The following is a 16210-nucleotide window of genomic DNA, read 5'->3' as shown; positions in this document are numbered from 1 at the left end:
GGAATGTCCTCATTTAGGTCTGAGCTATTTGAAGAGCACATTGTATTTTCAGTTTGCACTCTGCATTCTCCATGGTACCCAGTTAAGTGCCACACTTTTAGTTACACATAATAAATGTTTGCTAAAGAGAATACTTCCTTGGAGCTGGAATTGTCCAGGCTCTGAGTCACTATTGGGTTTTTTTTTGGTTGTTTTTTTGTATTTTTGAATTTTATTTTATTTATTTTTTATACAGCAGGTTCTTATTAGTTATCCATTTTATACACATCAGTGTATATATGTCAGTACCAATCTCCCAATTCATCGCACCATCACCACCACCCCCGCCACTTTCCCCCCTTGATGTCCATACGTTTGTTCTCTACATCTGTGTCTCTATTTCTGCCCTGCAAACCAGTTCCTCTGTACCATTCTTCTAGGTTCCACATATATGTGTTAATATACGATATTTGTTTTTTTCTTCCTGACTTACTTCATTCTGTATGACAGTCTCTAGATCCATCCACATTCCTTTTTATGGCTGAGTAATATTCCATTGTATATATGTACCACATCTTCTTTCGAATGGATAAAGAAGATGAGTCACTATTAATGTTGGTTGCTGAGAATAAGCTGAGACATGGATACTCGGTGAAGAATGCTTGGACAGCATTTGCTAAGGAGGCCATCACCTCATACTGAGCACCAGGTGCCTCATACTCCATGAAAGGGGGTGGCAGCTACAGAGAGTGAGAGGCCTGCAAACATTGCCTCTCCCATTCCCAGCAAAGCAGGTAGTGGCCAGTGCTATGTATTTCATTTTCATTTATACTGTATTTTCAGTTCCTGAATATCTTTATCGCTACTTGTAAAAATGATCGTGTGCTGTGGAAATACACGTTGAAGTAATTGCCTTTGCCTTTTATTATTTGAGGGCCTGCACTGTGCTGAGGGCTACCAGACCCTCCAGCTATTAAGGTGAGCATCCAGGAAAAGAGTGGAAGGTTGACAGTTTTTCCAGAATCAGTTCTCCTTTTCTAACTCGGAATTACTAAGAGCATTTTTACATCTGCTTTGAATCACTGTTTTCTCAGCCTCTGTGAGCAGTTTTTCCAGTTTGAATCTGACCATATACTTTCTTGTAGGGAATACGATAATCTAAGTCTTTTTCTGATTGGTAATATTAGAGTAGAACAAGTATAACTTCTTTTTACAGGTAATGACCTTCTGCTTGTTTGCGAGAACCTGATATCAGTAGCCTTTATTTCTCTGCATACCCTTAAAACCTTCTCAGGTTTGGGGGTCTTCAGGTTCTCCCTTGGTCTGTGGACCCCATACCGTGTTACGATGGTTATGCTTCAACACCTTGCAATATCCTGGCAGGAGCAAGGATCCTTGTAAAGGAGTATATTTGTTGTTTGATGCTGCAGTACAAGCTGTTAGGAATCCTGTGTCTAATTGGTCATGCCCTGTTTATTTTTATTTTTATTTTTTTTTTCACACACACACTGTATTTTATTTTTACAAGAGATAAATAGACTGACACCAAGCATTGTACATGGATGACCACAACAAAAGCAACAATGATTGCAATTACCAAACCTGAAACACACTCATACTATGTCATAATATTGACATTCAGTCCAGCAATCCTCCACTGTAACAGCTCCTTTACTTTGCAGTGAAAATTGATTTGTATATTCTTTGCCTCTGAGTCCTTGTGGGATTTTTTTTTTTTTAATTCAGACAGAAAGTCACAAAAATTATACTCATCTTCATCAGTTCACTCAGTCTCATGTAATTAAATTTTTTTTTTCATCTTGATCTTTTGTTAGCACTTTTTTGAGTTCATCAGTTTTTCATTAGAGTTCTGAAAATGCTTATTCATTCAGTTCAGCAGTACAGTCAGTTACCAGAAACCTGTACTTGTCAGAGTCTTTTCCATGAATTTCTTGAAGATGAAACCCTTTTATAGGAACATATTTGCAAAAGCATCAGAGTACACCCACAACTGTCTGTAAATGACAAAAGACTTAAAAATGACCACAGTTAAAGATTTGATGAAAGTTCATAATAATGCAGTTGACAAGAAAATTAGTTATTTCTGAGATATACATTTTAAAGTAATAACTAGGATTATTACTTATAACATTATACCAGAACATATAAGATTTTTAGAAATTTCATGTAATGTCTGAAACATTTATATTAACATATTTCCATACATATTTCCATACAAATACAAATATAAGATTTTTAGAAATTTCATGTAATGTCTGAAACATTTATATTAACATATTTCCATACAAATAACCCAATGAAAGTTTAGTATTAGTTGTTTTGTTTGTTTGTTTTTTTATACTGCAGGTTCTTATTAGTCATCAATTTTATACACATCAGTGTATACATGTCAATCCCAATCGCCCAATTCAGCACACCACCATCCCCACCCCACCGCAGTTTTCCCCCCTTGGTGTCCATATGTCCATTCTCTACATCTGTGTCTCAACTTCTGCCCTGCAAACCGGCTCATCTGTACCATTTTTCTAGGTTCCACATACATGCATTAATATACGATATTTGTTTTTCTCTTTCTGACTTACTTCACTCTGTATGACAGTCTCTAGATCCATCCACTTCTCAACAAATGACTCAATTTCGTTCCTTTTTATGGCTGAGTAATATTCCATTGTATATATGTACCACAACTTCTTTATCCATTCGTCTGTTGATGGGCATTTAGGTTGCTTCCATGACCTGGCTATTGTAAATAGTGCTGCAATGAACATTCGGGTGCATGTGTCTTTTTGAATTACGGTTTTCTCTGGGTATATACCCAGTAGTGGGATTGCTGGGTCATATGGTAATTCTATTTTTAGTTTTTTAAGGAACCTCCATATTGTTCTCCATAGTGGCTGTATCAATTTACATTCCCACCAACAGTGCAAGAGGGTTCCCTTTTCTCCACACCCTCTCCAGCATTTGTTGTTTGTAGATTTTCTGATGATGCCCATTCTAACTGGTGTGAGGTGATACCTCATTGTAGTTTTGATTTGCATTTCTCTAATAATTCGTGATGTTGAGCATCTTTTCATGTGCTTCGTGGCCGTCTGTATGTCTTCTTTGGAGAAATGTCTATTTAGGTCTTCTGCCCATTTTTGGATTGGGGTGTTTGTTTCTTTAATATTGAGCTGAATGAGCTGTTTATATATTTTGGAGATTAATCCTTTGTCCGTTGATTCGTTTGCAAATATTTTCTCCCATTCTGAGGGTTGTCTTTTCGTCTTGTTTATGGTTTCCTTTGCTGTGCAAAAGCTTTGAAGTTTCATTAGGTCCCATTTGTTTGTTTTTGTTTTTATTTCCATTACTCTAGGAGGTGGATCAAAAAAGATCTTGCTGTGATTTATGTCAAAGAGTGTTCTTCCTATGTTTTCCTCTAAGAGTTTTATAGTGTCCAGTCTTATATTTAGGTCTCTAATCCATTTTGAGTTTATTTTTGTGTATGGTGTTAGGGAGTATTCTAATTTCATTCTTTTACATGTAGCTATCCAGTTTTCCCAGCACCACTTATTGAAGAGGCTGTCTTTTCTCCATTGTATATCTTTGCCTCCTTTGTCATAGATTAGTTGACCATAGGTGTGTGGGTTAATCTCTGGGCTTTCTATCTTGTTCCATTGATCTATGTTTCTGTTTTTGTGCCAGTACCATATTGTCTTGATTACTGTAGCTTTGTAGTATAGTCTGAAGTCAGGGAGTCTGATTCCTCCAGCTCCATTTTTTTCCCTCAAGACTGCTTTGGCTATTCGGGGTCTTTTGTGACTCCATACAAATTTTAAGATGATTTGTCCTAGCTCTGTAAAAAATGCCATTGGTAATTTGATAGGGATTGCATTGAATCTGTAGATTGCTTTGGGTGGTATACTCATTTTCACAATGTTGATTCTTCCAATCCAAGAACATGGTATATCTCTCCATCTGTTGGTATCATCTTTAATTTCTTTCATCAGTGTCTTATAGTTTTCTGCATACAGGTCTTTTGTCTCCCTAGGTAGGTTTATTCCTAGGTATTTTATTCTTTTTGTTGCAGTGGTAAATGGGAGCGTTTCCATAATTTCTCTTTCAGATTTTTCATCATTAGTGTATAGGAATGCAAGAGATTTCTGTGCATTAATTTTGTATCCTGCAACTTTACCATATTCATTAATTAGCTCTAGCAGTTTTCTGGTGGCAGTTTTAGGATTCTCTATGTATAGTATCATGTCATCCGCAAACAATAACAGTTTTACTTCTTCTTTTCCAATTTGTATTCCTTTTATTTCTTTTTCTTCTCTGATTGCCATGGCTAGGACTTCCAGAACTATGTTGAATAATAGTGGTGAGAGTGGACATCCTTGTCTCGTTCCTGATCTTAGAGGAAATGCTTTCAGTTTTTCACCATTGAGAATGATGTTTGCTGTGGGTTTGTCATATATGGCCTTTATTATGTTGAGGTAGGTTCCCTCTATGCCCACTTTCTGGAGAATTTTTATCATAAATGGGTGTTGAATTTTGTCAAAAGCTTTTTCTGCATCTGTTGAGATGATCATACGGTTTTTATTCTTCAATTTGTTAATCTGGTGTATCACATTGATTGATTTGCGTATATTGAAGAATCCTTGCATCCCTGGGATAAATCCCACTTGATCGTGGTGTATGATCCTTTTTTTTTTTTTTTTAATTTTATAGCTACTTTATTTTATTTATTTATTTATTTATTTTTGGCTGTGTTCGGTCTTCGGTTCGTGCGAGGGCTTTCTCTAGTTGCGGCAAGCGGGGGCCACTCTTCATCGCGGTGCGGGGACCGCTCTTCATCGTGGTGCGCGGGCCTTTCACTATCGCGGCCCCTCCCGTTGCGGGACACAGGCTCCAGATGCGCAGGCTCAGTAGTTGTGGCTCACGGGCCCAGCTGCTCCGTGGCATGTGGGATCTTCCCAGACCAGGGCTCGAACCCGTGTCCCCTGCATTAGCAGGCAGATTCTCAACCACTGCGCCACCAGGGAAGCCCTGTATGATCCTTTTAATGTGTTCTTGGATTCTGTTTGCTAGTATTTTGTTGAGGATTTTTGCATCTGTATTCATCGGTGATATTGGTCTGTAATTTTCTTTTTTTGTAGTGTCTTTGTCTGGTTTTGGTATCAGGGTGATGGTGGCCTCATAGAATGAGTTTGGGAGTGTTCCTTCCTCTGCAATTTTTTGGAAGAGTTTGAGAAGGATGGGTGTTAGCTCTTCTCTAAATGTTTGATAGAATTCACCTGTGAAGCCATCTGGTCCTGGACTTTTGTTTGTTGGAAGATTTTTAATCACAGTTTCAATTTCATTACTTGTGATTGGTCTGTTCATATTTTCTATTTCTTCCTGGTTCAGTCTTGGAAGGTTATACCTTTCTAAAAATTTGTCCATTTCTTCCAGGTTGTCCATTTTATTGGCATAAAGTTGCTTGTAGTAGTCTCTTAGGATGCTTTGTATTTCTGCGGTGTCTGTTGTAACTTCTCCTTTTTCATTTCTGATTTTATTGATTTGAGTCCTCTCCCTCTTTTTCTTGATGAGTCTGGCTAATGGCTTATCAATTTTGTTTATCTTCTCAAAGAACCAGCTTTTAGTTTTATTGATCTTTGCTATTGTTTTCTTTGTTTCTATTTCATTTATTTCTGCTCTGATCTTTATGATTTCTTTCCTTCTGCTAACTTTGGGTTTTGTTTGTTCTTCTTTCTCTAGTTTCTTTAGGTGTAAGGTTAGATTGTTTACTTGAGATTTTTCTTGTTTCTTGAGATAGGCTTGTATAGCTATAAACTTCCCTCTTAGAACTGCTTTTGCTGCATCCCATAGGTTTTGGGTCGTCGTGTTTTCATTGTCATTTGTCTCTAGGTATTTTTTGATTTCCTCTTTGATTTCTTCAGTGATCTCTTGGTTATTTAGTAACGTATTGTTTAGCCTCCATGTGTTTGTCTTTTTTACGTTTTTTTCCCTGTAATTCATTTCTAATCTCATAGCGTTGTGGTCAGAAAAGATGCTTGATATGATTTCAGTTTTCTTAAATTTACTGAGGCTTGATTTGTGACCCAAGATGTGATCTATCCTGGAGAATGTTCCGTGCGCACTTGAGAAGAACGTGTAATCTGCTGTTTTTGGATGGAATGTCCTATATATATCAATTAAATCTAACTGGTCTATTGTGTCATTTAAAGCTTCTTTTTCCTTATTTATTTTCATTTTGGATGATCTGTCCATTGGTGTAAGTGAGGTGTTAAAGTCCCCCACTATTATTGTGTTACTGTCGATTTCCTCTTTTATAGCTGTTAGCAGTTGCCTTATGTATTGAGGTGCTCCTATGTTGGGTGCATATATATTTATAATTGTTATATCTTCTTCTTGGATTGATCCCTTGATCATTATGTAGTGTCCTTCCTTGTCTCTTGTAACATTCTTTGTTTTAAAGTCTATTTTATCTGATATGAGTATAGCTACTCCAGCTTTCTTTTGATTTCCATTTGCATGGAATATCTTTTTCCATCCCCTCACTTTCAGTCTGTATGTGTCCCTAGGTCTAAAGTGGGTCTCTTGTAGACAGCATATATATGGGTCTTGTTTTTGTATCCATTCAGCCAGTCTATGTCTTTTGGTTGGGGCATTTAATCCATTCACGTTTAAGGTAATTATCGATATGTATGTTCCTATGACCATTTTCTTAATTGTTTTGGGTTTGTTTTTGTAGGTCCTTTTCTTCTCTTGTGTTTCCCACTTAGAGAAGTTCCTTTAGCATTTGTTGTAGAGCTGGTTTGGTGGTGCTGAATTCTCGTAGCTTTTGCTTGTCTGTAAAGCTTTTGATTTCTCCATCAAATCTAAATGAGATCCTTGCCAGGTAGAGTAATCTTGGTTGTAGGTTCTTCCCTTTCATCACTTTAAGTATATCATGCCACTCCCTTCTGGCTTGTAGAGTTTCTGCTGAGAAATCAGCTGTTAACCTTATGGGAGTTCCCTTGTATGTTATTTGTCGTTTTTCCCTTGCTGCTTTCAATAATTTTTCTTTGTCTTTAATTTTTGCCACTTTGATTACTATGTGTCTCGGCGTGTTTCTCCTTGGGTTTATCCTGTACGGGACTCTCTGCGCTTCCTGGACTTGGGTGGCTATTTCCTTTCCCATGTTAGGGAAGTTTTCGACTATAATCTCTTCAAATATTTTCTCTGGTCCTTTCTCTCTCTCTTCTCCTTCTGGGACCCCTATAATGCGAGTGTTGTTGCGTTTAATGTTGTCCCAGAGGTCTCTTAGGCTGTCTTCATTTCTTTTCATTCTTTTTTCTTTAGTCTGTTCCGCAGCAGGGAATTCCACCATTCTGTCTTCCAGGTCACTTATCCGTTCTTCTGCCTCAGTTATTCTGCTATTGATTCCTTCTAGTGTAGTTTTCATTTCAGTTATTGTATTGTTCATCTCTGTTTGTTTGTTCTTTAATTCTTCTAGGTCTTTGTTAATCATTTCTTGCATCTTCTCAATCTTTGCCTCCATTCTTATTCCGAGGTCCTGGATCATCTTCACTATCATTATTCTGAATTCTTTTTCTTTAAGGTTGCCTATCTCCACTTCATTTAGTTGTTTTTCTGGGGTTTTTTCTTGTTCCTTCATCTGGTACATAGCCCTCTGCCTTTTCATCTTGTCTATCTTTCTGTAACTGTGGTTTTTGTTCCACAGGCTGCAGGATTGTAGTTTTTCTTGCTTCTGCTGTCTGCCCTCTGGTGGTTGAGGCTATCTAAGAGGCTTGATGGGAGGCTCTGGTGGTGGGTAGAGCTGACTGTTGCTGTGGCGGTCAGAGCTCAGTAATACTTTAATCCACTTGACTGTTGATGGGTGGGCCTGGGTTCCCTCCCTGTTGGTTGTTTTGCCTGAGGCAACCCAACACTGGAGCCTACCTGGGCTCTTTGGTGGGGTTAATGGCAGACTCTGGGAGGGCTCACGCCAAGGAGCACTTCCCAGAACCTCCGCTGCCAGTGTCCTTGTCCCCACGGTGAAACAGAGCCACCCCCTGCCTCTGCAGGAGACCCCCCAGCACCAGCAGGTAGGTCTGGTTCAGTCTCCCCCAGGGTCACTGCTCCTTCCCCTGGGTCCCGATGCGCACACTACTTTGTGTGTGCCCTCCAAGAGTGGGGTCTCTGTTTCCCCCAGTCCTGTAGAAGTCCTGCAATCAATTCCCACTAGGCTTCAAAGTCTGATTCTCTAGGAATTCCTCCTCCCGTTGCCGGACCCCCAGGTTGGGAAGCCTGACGTGGGGCTCAGAACCTTCACTCCAGTGGGTGGACTTCTGTGGTATAAGTGTTCGCCAGTCTGTGAGTCACCCACCCAGCAGTTATGGGATTTGATTTTACTCTGATTGCGCCCCTCCTACTGTCTCACTGTGGCTTCTCCTCTGTCCTTGGACATGGGGTATCCTCCTTGGTGAAGTCCAGGGTCTTCCTGTCAATGATTGTCCAGCAGCCAGTTGTGATTCTGGTGCTCTCGCAAGAGGGAGTGAGAGCACGTCCTTCTACTCCGCCATCTTGGTTAATCCTCTGCCCTGTTTATTTTTAATTTAAGTGATTTGAGCTGTGGGAGCATGAAATTATCCAGGATCACATTCAGGTTTCTTATAGAATTTGTTCTTGCTTTGATGCTAAGAAGGGGACGGGTGCTTCCACCTAATTCACTAAGTTTTCATTTAATTTTCAGCTTTGGGAACCCCTCGCTGGATGAGAGAAGCATTCTTGCCCCTCTCTATCAGTGTTGCATGTAAGTTACACAGTCAAGTACATTTGCCTGCATTGCCTTCCTTTCCAGGCTCAGGTAACAGTACATCAGTTTTCTTGGCTTTAAAACTTCCTAATACCTGAGCAGCGCTTTTCATGCTTTTCTAACCCTGAACCCCCTGGAGATCCTGAGCTGTAGGGGATCAGGGAAAGGTTTCCACAGCAGTGTAGCCCAAAGCTCAGAATGCATTTTGAGTTTTGTATGAGTAGAAATTTTCACTTTATCCAATAATGTATATCCATTTTGTTTTAATATCAGAATATAGTCCTCACTCCCCCCCCACCCAAAATCTAGTGCAACCCATGCCCCTAGTTGCTGTACTATGTTTACCTTGTGGTTTCAAGTCCTCTCACTCAACAGCACAACCCACCTGTGGTTTGCTTATCTCAGTTTGAAATTGTGTAAACCAAAAGTAGCTTTCTCCATAGGTATTTAGTAATTGATTTTTTAAAAGTCTATATTAGATAACAAAGAAATTAAAAAGTAAATCAAGAAAATGAGATAAAGACTGGGCTCTAAGGAGCTCCTTTTCAGATCTTCATTGCCAGTATGATTGTAAAGCATGGGCACTAAGAATCAGCTGCGATCCACCTTGCTTGGCTACACAGAAGTGCAGGTCCAGGAGTACCACTTCCTACTGCTCAGCTCCCAGAAACACACTGATCATGTAAGACTGCCTCTTCTGGCAACTGGTCTGTTTTACTTTTCTTTTCTTTCTCTTTTTAATAACAACAGTATTCTGCAGAAAGTGTTTACCTAGGCAACCCTTAATTATCTTCATTAATATTGGGAAGCAGTGATACATCCAGTCAGAACCTGTATCTGTGAAGGAAGATGATTTTGTATTAATAGTGCTATCTGTCTGGTCCAGTCAGGAGATAGAAAAGACATGGTGGGTTAGACAGGACAGTTTAGTATAAGCATTATTAAACTCTTTGATACAAGAGTGACTATAAAAGAAAACTAGAGCTGAGGGAGAGTACCCAAGGAAGAACAAACTTGGAAGGGGATCCCCCTCCCCAAGGCTGGGGTTTGGACCTCAGTGGAGAAGGTGTAGTTCAGCCCACTGAATAGCAGAGAAGTGTGTTAGTTTGCAGGTGCTGGGAGTGCAGGAAGCAGCCCTCCAGAATGCAGGCAGGGTACAGGCAATCAGCAGGTGGTAGCATGGCATACCAAGAAAGCAACAACTCAGTAGAAACCCTCCAGGCTACAGGCAAGGCTTATTTGTGGGCCTGCACAGGGAATTGGGGCACCAGCATGGGTGGGTGGCTTTGGGGGCTCTGGTTTCCATGTCAGGAGGGCCTTAGGAAAGTTATCACCAAGCCAGGCCAAGGCTGCAACATCATGGAGGGCCTGCCTGTTCTGGGAATGTGGCCAAGGCAGAGTTTCATTTGATGACCTTTCCCGCACACTACTGACCCACTCACTGTACAGCAGCCAGAAGTGTCTGGAGAACCTCTTCCTTCTGCAGTCTCCTTCCAGTGTCCTCTACCGAGAAAGCCTAAGAGGAGAGATGCTTAAAGGATCTCTGTCCATTATAGCAGGGCATATATGAAGAGTGAATTTGGAGCTGTGAGAGGCAGTCAAGTGATACCTTCGTCACACAGGGGGAACTCTAATGCTCTAGGCACTTGTAGTATTTTTCAGAAGAGTAAAACCACACTGCCTCTGTGCTTGTCCATCCCTGCCATGCTTTATCCGAAGATCCTTACTTTCTTACTTTTCAAATGGTTGCAGAACAAGTTGCCTGCCTCATGCAGAGTCAGACTTTAATGCATACCTAGTAATTCTCACATTACCCACAGGGAGGTAAAAACTTTTTTTCCTAAGATAAATAAAAGATCCTCTTTAGTTGGTAAAATAATTGAGAAAAATAGGTATCCTTAAACTTTTTCTATTTATAATATTAATGCTAGAATTTTTAATTCAGAAACATAAAAAGAAGGAAATTAAATTACTTATTAAGATGTAAGGATAACTCCTGTTAACACTGTAGTGATTTCATTGTAATCGTGTGTATGTTTGTGTGTATGCTTACACACACATTTTCTTTCCCCACAGATTTGGAGTAAAAGAGTGTTTTCCCTCCAACTATTTTCGCTGACTCAATATTATATCATGGGCATTTCCCCATGCCACTGAATTTTCACAACTGCTTTTAATGGCTGCATCGTATTCCCTTGAATGGATAAGCCATAATTTATTTAACTATTTCTCAGTTGTTGGACATTTCAGATTGTTTCACATTTTTCCTGTTACAAATAGCACTGCAATGAACATGTATAAATATTGTATATATTTCTCATTAATTACCGAGAAAGAAATATCAAAATGTGGTAATGTTACTTACTCATAATGTAGAGCTACTTCTAAAACAGAAATGATTTTTCTAGTTGAGATAGTTTACGTAATTATTTCTTTACTTTTGTCTGCCATGCGGGCTTTAATCTCCATTTGATAGTGAGAGGTTTTATGTAACCTGTCCTAAAACTTTTTTTCTCCCAGCATTCGGGTTTCTACCTGGAACAGACTGAACTACCTGAAGAATGGTGTGCTGAAGTCTGCCTTAAAATCTGCCATGGCCCATGACCCCATCTCCCCAGTGCTCTCTGATCCTCACCTAGACGCTGTGGACCAGCGGCTCCTGAGTGTCCTGGCCACCGTGAAGCAGTGCACTGACCAGTTTGGGATGGACGCAGTGCTGGTGGAAGACAGGATGCCTCTCTCCCACTTGTAATTCTCCACAAAATAAGTGAAACTTCTTTTTACAAAGATAGAGAAACAGCACAATCAATTCCGAATGGTATGAGGTGGATTGGAAATGGCCAGCAGCACGTTCTGGTGACAGGGGACAGGGTGGCCTTGGATTTCTTTGGTGTTTGCTGTAGTAGAAGTTGAAGCAAAGACTACAAGTTTCAGACCACGGAGCTGTACCTGCTGAACCACCTTCTGACTTCCTCGGCGTATGCCCATTCTAGCAGTGGGCATCACAGTTGGTCAGTATTAATTCTCATGCCAAAGGACAAATTAGAGGTGTGACATTTGAATAGGTTAATGTTGGGGTTGGTTCTGAAGTGTGTGTTTTGAGTCCATCCTTATAATCCTTTCTCCACACTTGTGGATTTTCCGAAAACACTTTGTAATCTCTCGAGTCCAGGACTAGTCAAATTGGGAATTTTACTGCTTCCTAAGGAGTGGCAGCAAGTAACCCAGCATTCTATTAAGCCAAAGTAGCATGCTCTGTTGGAGGGACTATGTTTTTAAGATAGAATTAGAGGAAGGACAAAAGCAGGAAAGATGTTTGGGCTTTTAAGTGAGTAGGTGGTGCTTTTGATGATTCTTAAAGGAGGGAAGAAGAGAGAGAGACCTGCTTGGTAGAACCAGAATCAAGGCGGTGATTGAATTAGTGAAAAAACAGGTTCCCCTGTATTTAAGTTCTTAACGTATATAAAAGCAAGCATGACTTGTACCTAAGTAAGATTTGCATTCTCATAATTGTGTCCAAATTAATCCAAAAAAGTGTCCCTGGAGAACCTACCATTACAACCCAAGCACAATTCTGTTATGGAGACTTTTTTTTCCTTTTGCCCAAAGCAGGCAAATCCTTTGCAAATTATCAAAGCAAACTGAAATAACAGCTTGAATAAGAGTTAGGTTGCCTGTCTTCTCTGCCATCCTGATTTTTAAAATGAATTTCCACTTCTGTCTTCAAGGCATTTGGTCATTAAAGCTGCTGTTCCCAAGAGATTGGCGATCCTATTTGTGCCTTTCTTGTGAGAAAAGCCAGCTCGCTCCTACGGATAATATAGTTCAGATCCTGCTGGTGGCTGGACCTATCTTGTGATTTGGGCCATGTGGAAGGCTGGAAACAAAGATTTTAAGCCTTCTGAGCCTTAAAATTAAGGTGGTTACCAGGAAGAGCCTTAAGATTTTGATTTATGTCAAACCCTGATTTCATCATTTAATCTTGTTTGGAGTTCTGAACCCACAATGTAGTATTGTCCTTCCGTCTCCTATTAGCACTTTCAAATTTCAAGTTGCTAAAACAGGCTTAGTTTTGTGTTCTGCCAAAGCGATTTGACATATAAGCACTTGCATTAAAATACAGGGCAGAGGAAACTAGGCCTGGTGTGTGCCCACTCACGTGTCCTCAGAGGTGGGTGCTTCTCTCCTGCATTTTGTCTGGGGACTGTTCCAGTTTTGACTTCTGTGAAGCAGACACTAATATTTAAACAGTGTGGTTGAACAAATTTACTGCCAGCCATTGGAGACCAGTTTTAGGTAACCACCCTTTCAAAAACAGTTAAGAATTTATGCCCCAATTTTCTCAAATTGAAAGATAACTGAGTACCCCATAACTACTTTAAAGTAACATGAAATTAGGACGCTTTTGTACTTAGTATGTACATTTGGCGATGTACACAGAATGGGCTGAGTTATTTTTAAAAAGGTATTGAATTTAAGAAGACAGGTAGTAGCACAAAACACTGAGCTAGTGTTAACAGAAGGAAGCATTAATTCCAATTTTAAACTCATTTACTATGTGCATCCAGGGAAGTTCACATTTGAGCTTGAGAATACCTTGGATGGTGCTTACCTCAGAGCATCAGGGAGCCAGCTGGAGGGACAGTGGGGAGGAAGTCAGCGCTGCTCTCCTTGGTAAATGTTAGCTGAACTAAATTTCTTTCAAACATGTGATACCTTCAGTATGCCCCAGTGAAATGAATAAGAGCTGTTCTCAAACTGGGAACTTTATTCATGATGTTGAAGGCAGAAGATTCTGCTAAGGAAAAAAGCAGGAGGAAAAGCTGCTTTGAAAAATGCCTCATTCTTTTTTCCAAACATTGCAGAAAATGTATAATCTCATTCTCTTTCCCTATTTTAAAATTCATGATCTTAAAAGGTGTTCAGATGTATAGTGGTTAAAGTTAGAATTATGCTAATAGAGTGGTGTGAACTGATGCTTAGAATATAAATTTATGTTCTAAGTCAGGATCGGATTAAGCTGCAAAAGTACGGTTAGAATCTTGGAAACAAACCAACCATAAGCTTATAGCCCTAAAATTCATAAACACTAAATTCTGTTTCAAAAAAGAGGTAGATATCTTTTTTTTTAAGTTTTGTAATGCTATCCTCTTGATGGTTTATCTTTTAGAATCGAGGACTATTATAATCAAACAGGTCATTGGAAGGGTTTTTGATCAGTCCTAAGCTGGGCGTGCCTAGCTAACATCTAAAGGTAGATGTGGGTACATGTTAATATTATAAAACTAAGAAAATCAGAACTGAGTACCATTTCCTGCCCCCCTTCTTCCACTTCTTAAATATTAGGTTGGCCAAAAAGTTCATTCTGGTTTTCCACACCATCTTACAGAAAACCTGAATGAAATTTTTGGCCAACCCAATATATATATTCCATAGTTTGGGCGAATATGGGTATAGAGGTTTCATTCTAGAATTGTTATTTAATATGAAGCTGTATTATGGGTTTTGGGGGTAAATAATTTTCTGTGCAAAACATTAATAGGATCTGATTTACTCAGAGTATTGCTCAATAATTTATTAATAAGGCATTTCTCCCTATTTGCACTCAGGATTAATAAGTCAAATGAAATTTAATAAGGAAATGGGAGAATTCAGGTACATCCTATTATTTTGGGAAAGATGAATCCTATACATGGCAAAAATTCCATGTCACCTGAAGGCAACATGTTCTTCCAAAGAAATCCAACCTTTCCTTTCTTTAAAAAAAAAAAAAAAAAAAAGGCTTTTGGCCTTCCCCTTCCATCCACCACGTTCCTTCACCCTCCCTTCTCCACAGCTTCCGTATTCTTGTTTGACCATTACCTGACCACACCTCAAATAATGGTAAACAGCATCTATCAGTGAGCTGTCTTATGTGAGTCGTCTTGTGAGCTTGGGCTTCAGGAAACATGAGTCAAGGTATATGTATATATATAGTCATATATGTATTCTAACAAGAAAAAAATGTATTTATTTTGACACAGGGAAACACTGTTGCTGAAGAACCTGAAGCTAGGAGAAGGTTCTCTTAGTCTCTGAGAGTAAATCTAAGTGACATAAAGATATCCATTCAGCAAACACCTCCTGTGCTAGCCAGGGCCGACGCCCGAGGCGCATAGACCAGCCTCGTGAGATGGTTGTACAGGGGAAGGCCAGCTTTCCCCCTTCGACGCCTCAAGTCTGGGTTGAAAAGGTGAGGGCTGGATACTATACTGCCACAGGTTTTTAAGGAACTAAGGTGTTACTCACAAATACAAAATGTCTGGGGGGGAACTGGGAATAACTTACTGGGAAATTAATTTATTTGCTTCAAAGAGAGGTGTAGGAACCACTACCCTCTGTTTTGATCTGCCAGGGATTTCCTCTCAGAGCTGTTGCACAAATAGAGGTTGTGCTTGGTAAGATACCAAACAAGACAGATATGCACCTAAATTTCTAATGTGTTCTATGGGTTTCAATTCTGAAAGAAAGAAAATGAATAAAGATTTTAATAAGTACTGATGTACCACCTTTTCCTCATTCTTTCCCCACCTCCCCACCCCAGTTCGGGATACTTCCATTGTTTTCAATTCCGATTTCCTGTTTTGTTAGGGGACAGAAGATTACATCTTCTGCATACACATAAACTTCCACAGGGATTGTTTCACAGAATCGACGGATAAGACCTTTACACTTCTCACTAGTCTTCAGAAGGCCCATATCAGGTTGTGACTGAACTGAGAATTTCAGTAGGATATTCTTAGGTGCCTTTTGTTTATTTAATTGTTAACTTCTTTCTTGCAGCTTCTTTAGAGGTAAAGAATTATGAATCCCAAAGAACTTGTCAGCACAGTATCATAGAGGCCTGGAAGAAAAGACCAGCTGCCCTGATTATAATTCTTAGGACACCCAGACTTTTAAATTTTGAAATGGAAATGCAGCGTCATAAACCTCAACCAGACAACTGAGCAGAGTTCTCAAGATTTTTACTTGATTTGTAGCGTTTTTGTTTGTGCCAGTTTTTGTCACTTGTACTTGAAAACCAAAGGGAGGCTAAAGCCTAGTTAACAGGTCCCTCGCTGACTCACCTCATACGATCATTTTCCAGGCGAGATTTCAGGCTTCATTTTCTTCTCAAGCATACCAGCAAGACCAGTATTAAAGCCTGAAAAGGCAGCTGGGAGTAGGGAGGGAGAGGTTCTGTTATGGGCTCATTTTACCCACTGTATTTGCCTATAAAAACTGATTTTTAGCAGCCCTCATTTTGTAAAATAGACAAGAATGGTCGTAACCACTGGTTTAGCGTGGGTGAATTCTGTAAGATAAGCCACTTTATGAATCCGAGGGAATTAGAGAATGAAGTCACAGTGTGTAAAGTATTGGTCTTCAGTAGACATTTGGGCCTTGTGCTGGAGG

General features: G+C 39.7%; 1 protein-coding gene across 3 annotated transcripts in view; it reads left to right on the top strand.

The window, feature by feature from the left end:
• Positions 1-15312, top strand: part of FAM20B (FAM20B glycosaminoglycan xylosylkinase) — a 48439-nt gene extending 33127 nt beyond the window's left edge. For 2 of the 3 annotated variants that reach the window (XM_082393354.1, XM_082393353.1), the window contains exons 7-8: positions 8714-8773; positions 11297-15312. In XM_082393354.1, the coding sequence (XP_082249480.1) occupies positions 8714-8773; positions 11297-11528 (292 nt within the window). In that variant the 3' untranslated portion in view covers positions 11529-15312. The remainder of the gene's footprint in view (positions 1-8713; positions 8774-11296) is intronic. The other variant, XM_082393355.1, reaches the window with a different exon arrangement.
• The last annotated feature ends 898 nt before the right edge of the window (positions 15313-16210 follow it).

This window comes from Balaenoptera borealis (assembly GCF_965194805.1).
Source record: "Balaenoptera borealis genome assembly, chromosome: 1".
Classification (NCBI taxonomy): domain Eukaryota; kingdom Metazoa; phylum Chordata; class Mammalia; order Artiodactyla; family Balaenopteridae; genus Balaenoptera; species Balaenoptera borealis.
The sequence above is the reverse complement of the archived record's forward strand: the minus strand, read 5'-3'. Positions and strand labels throughout refer to the sequence as shown.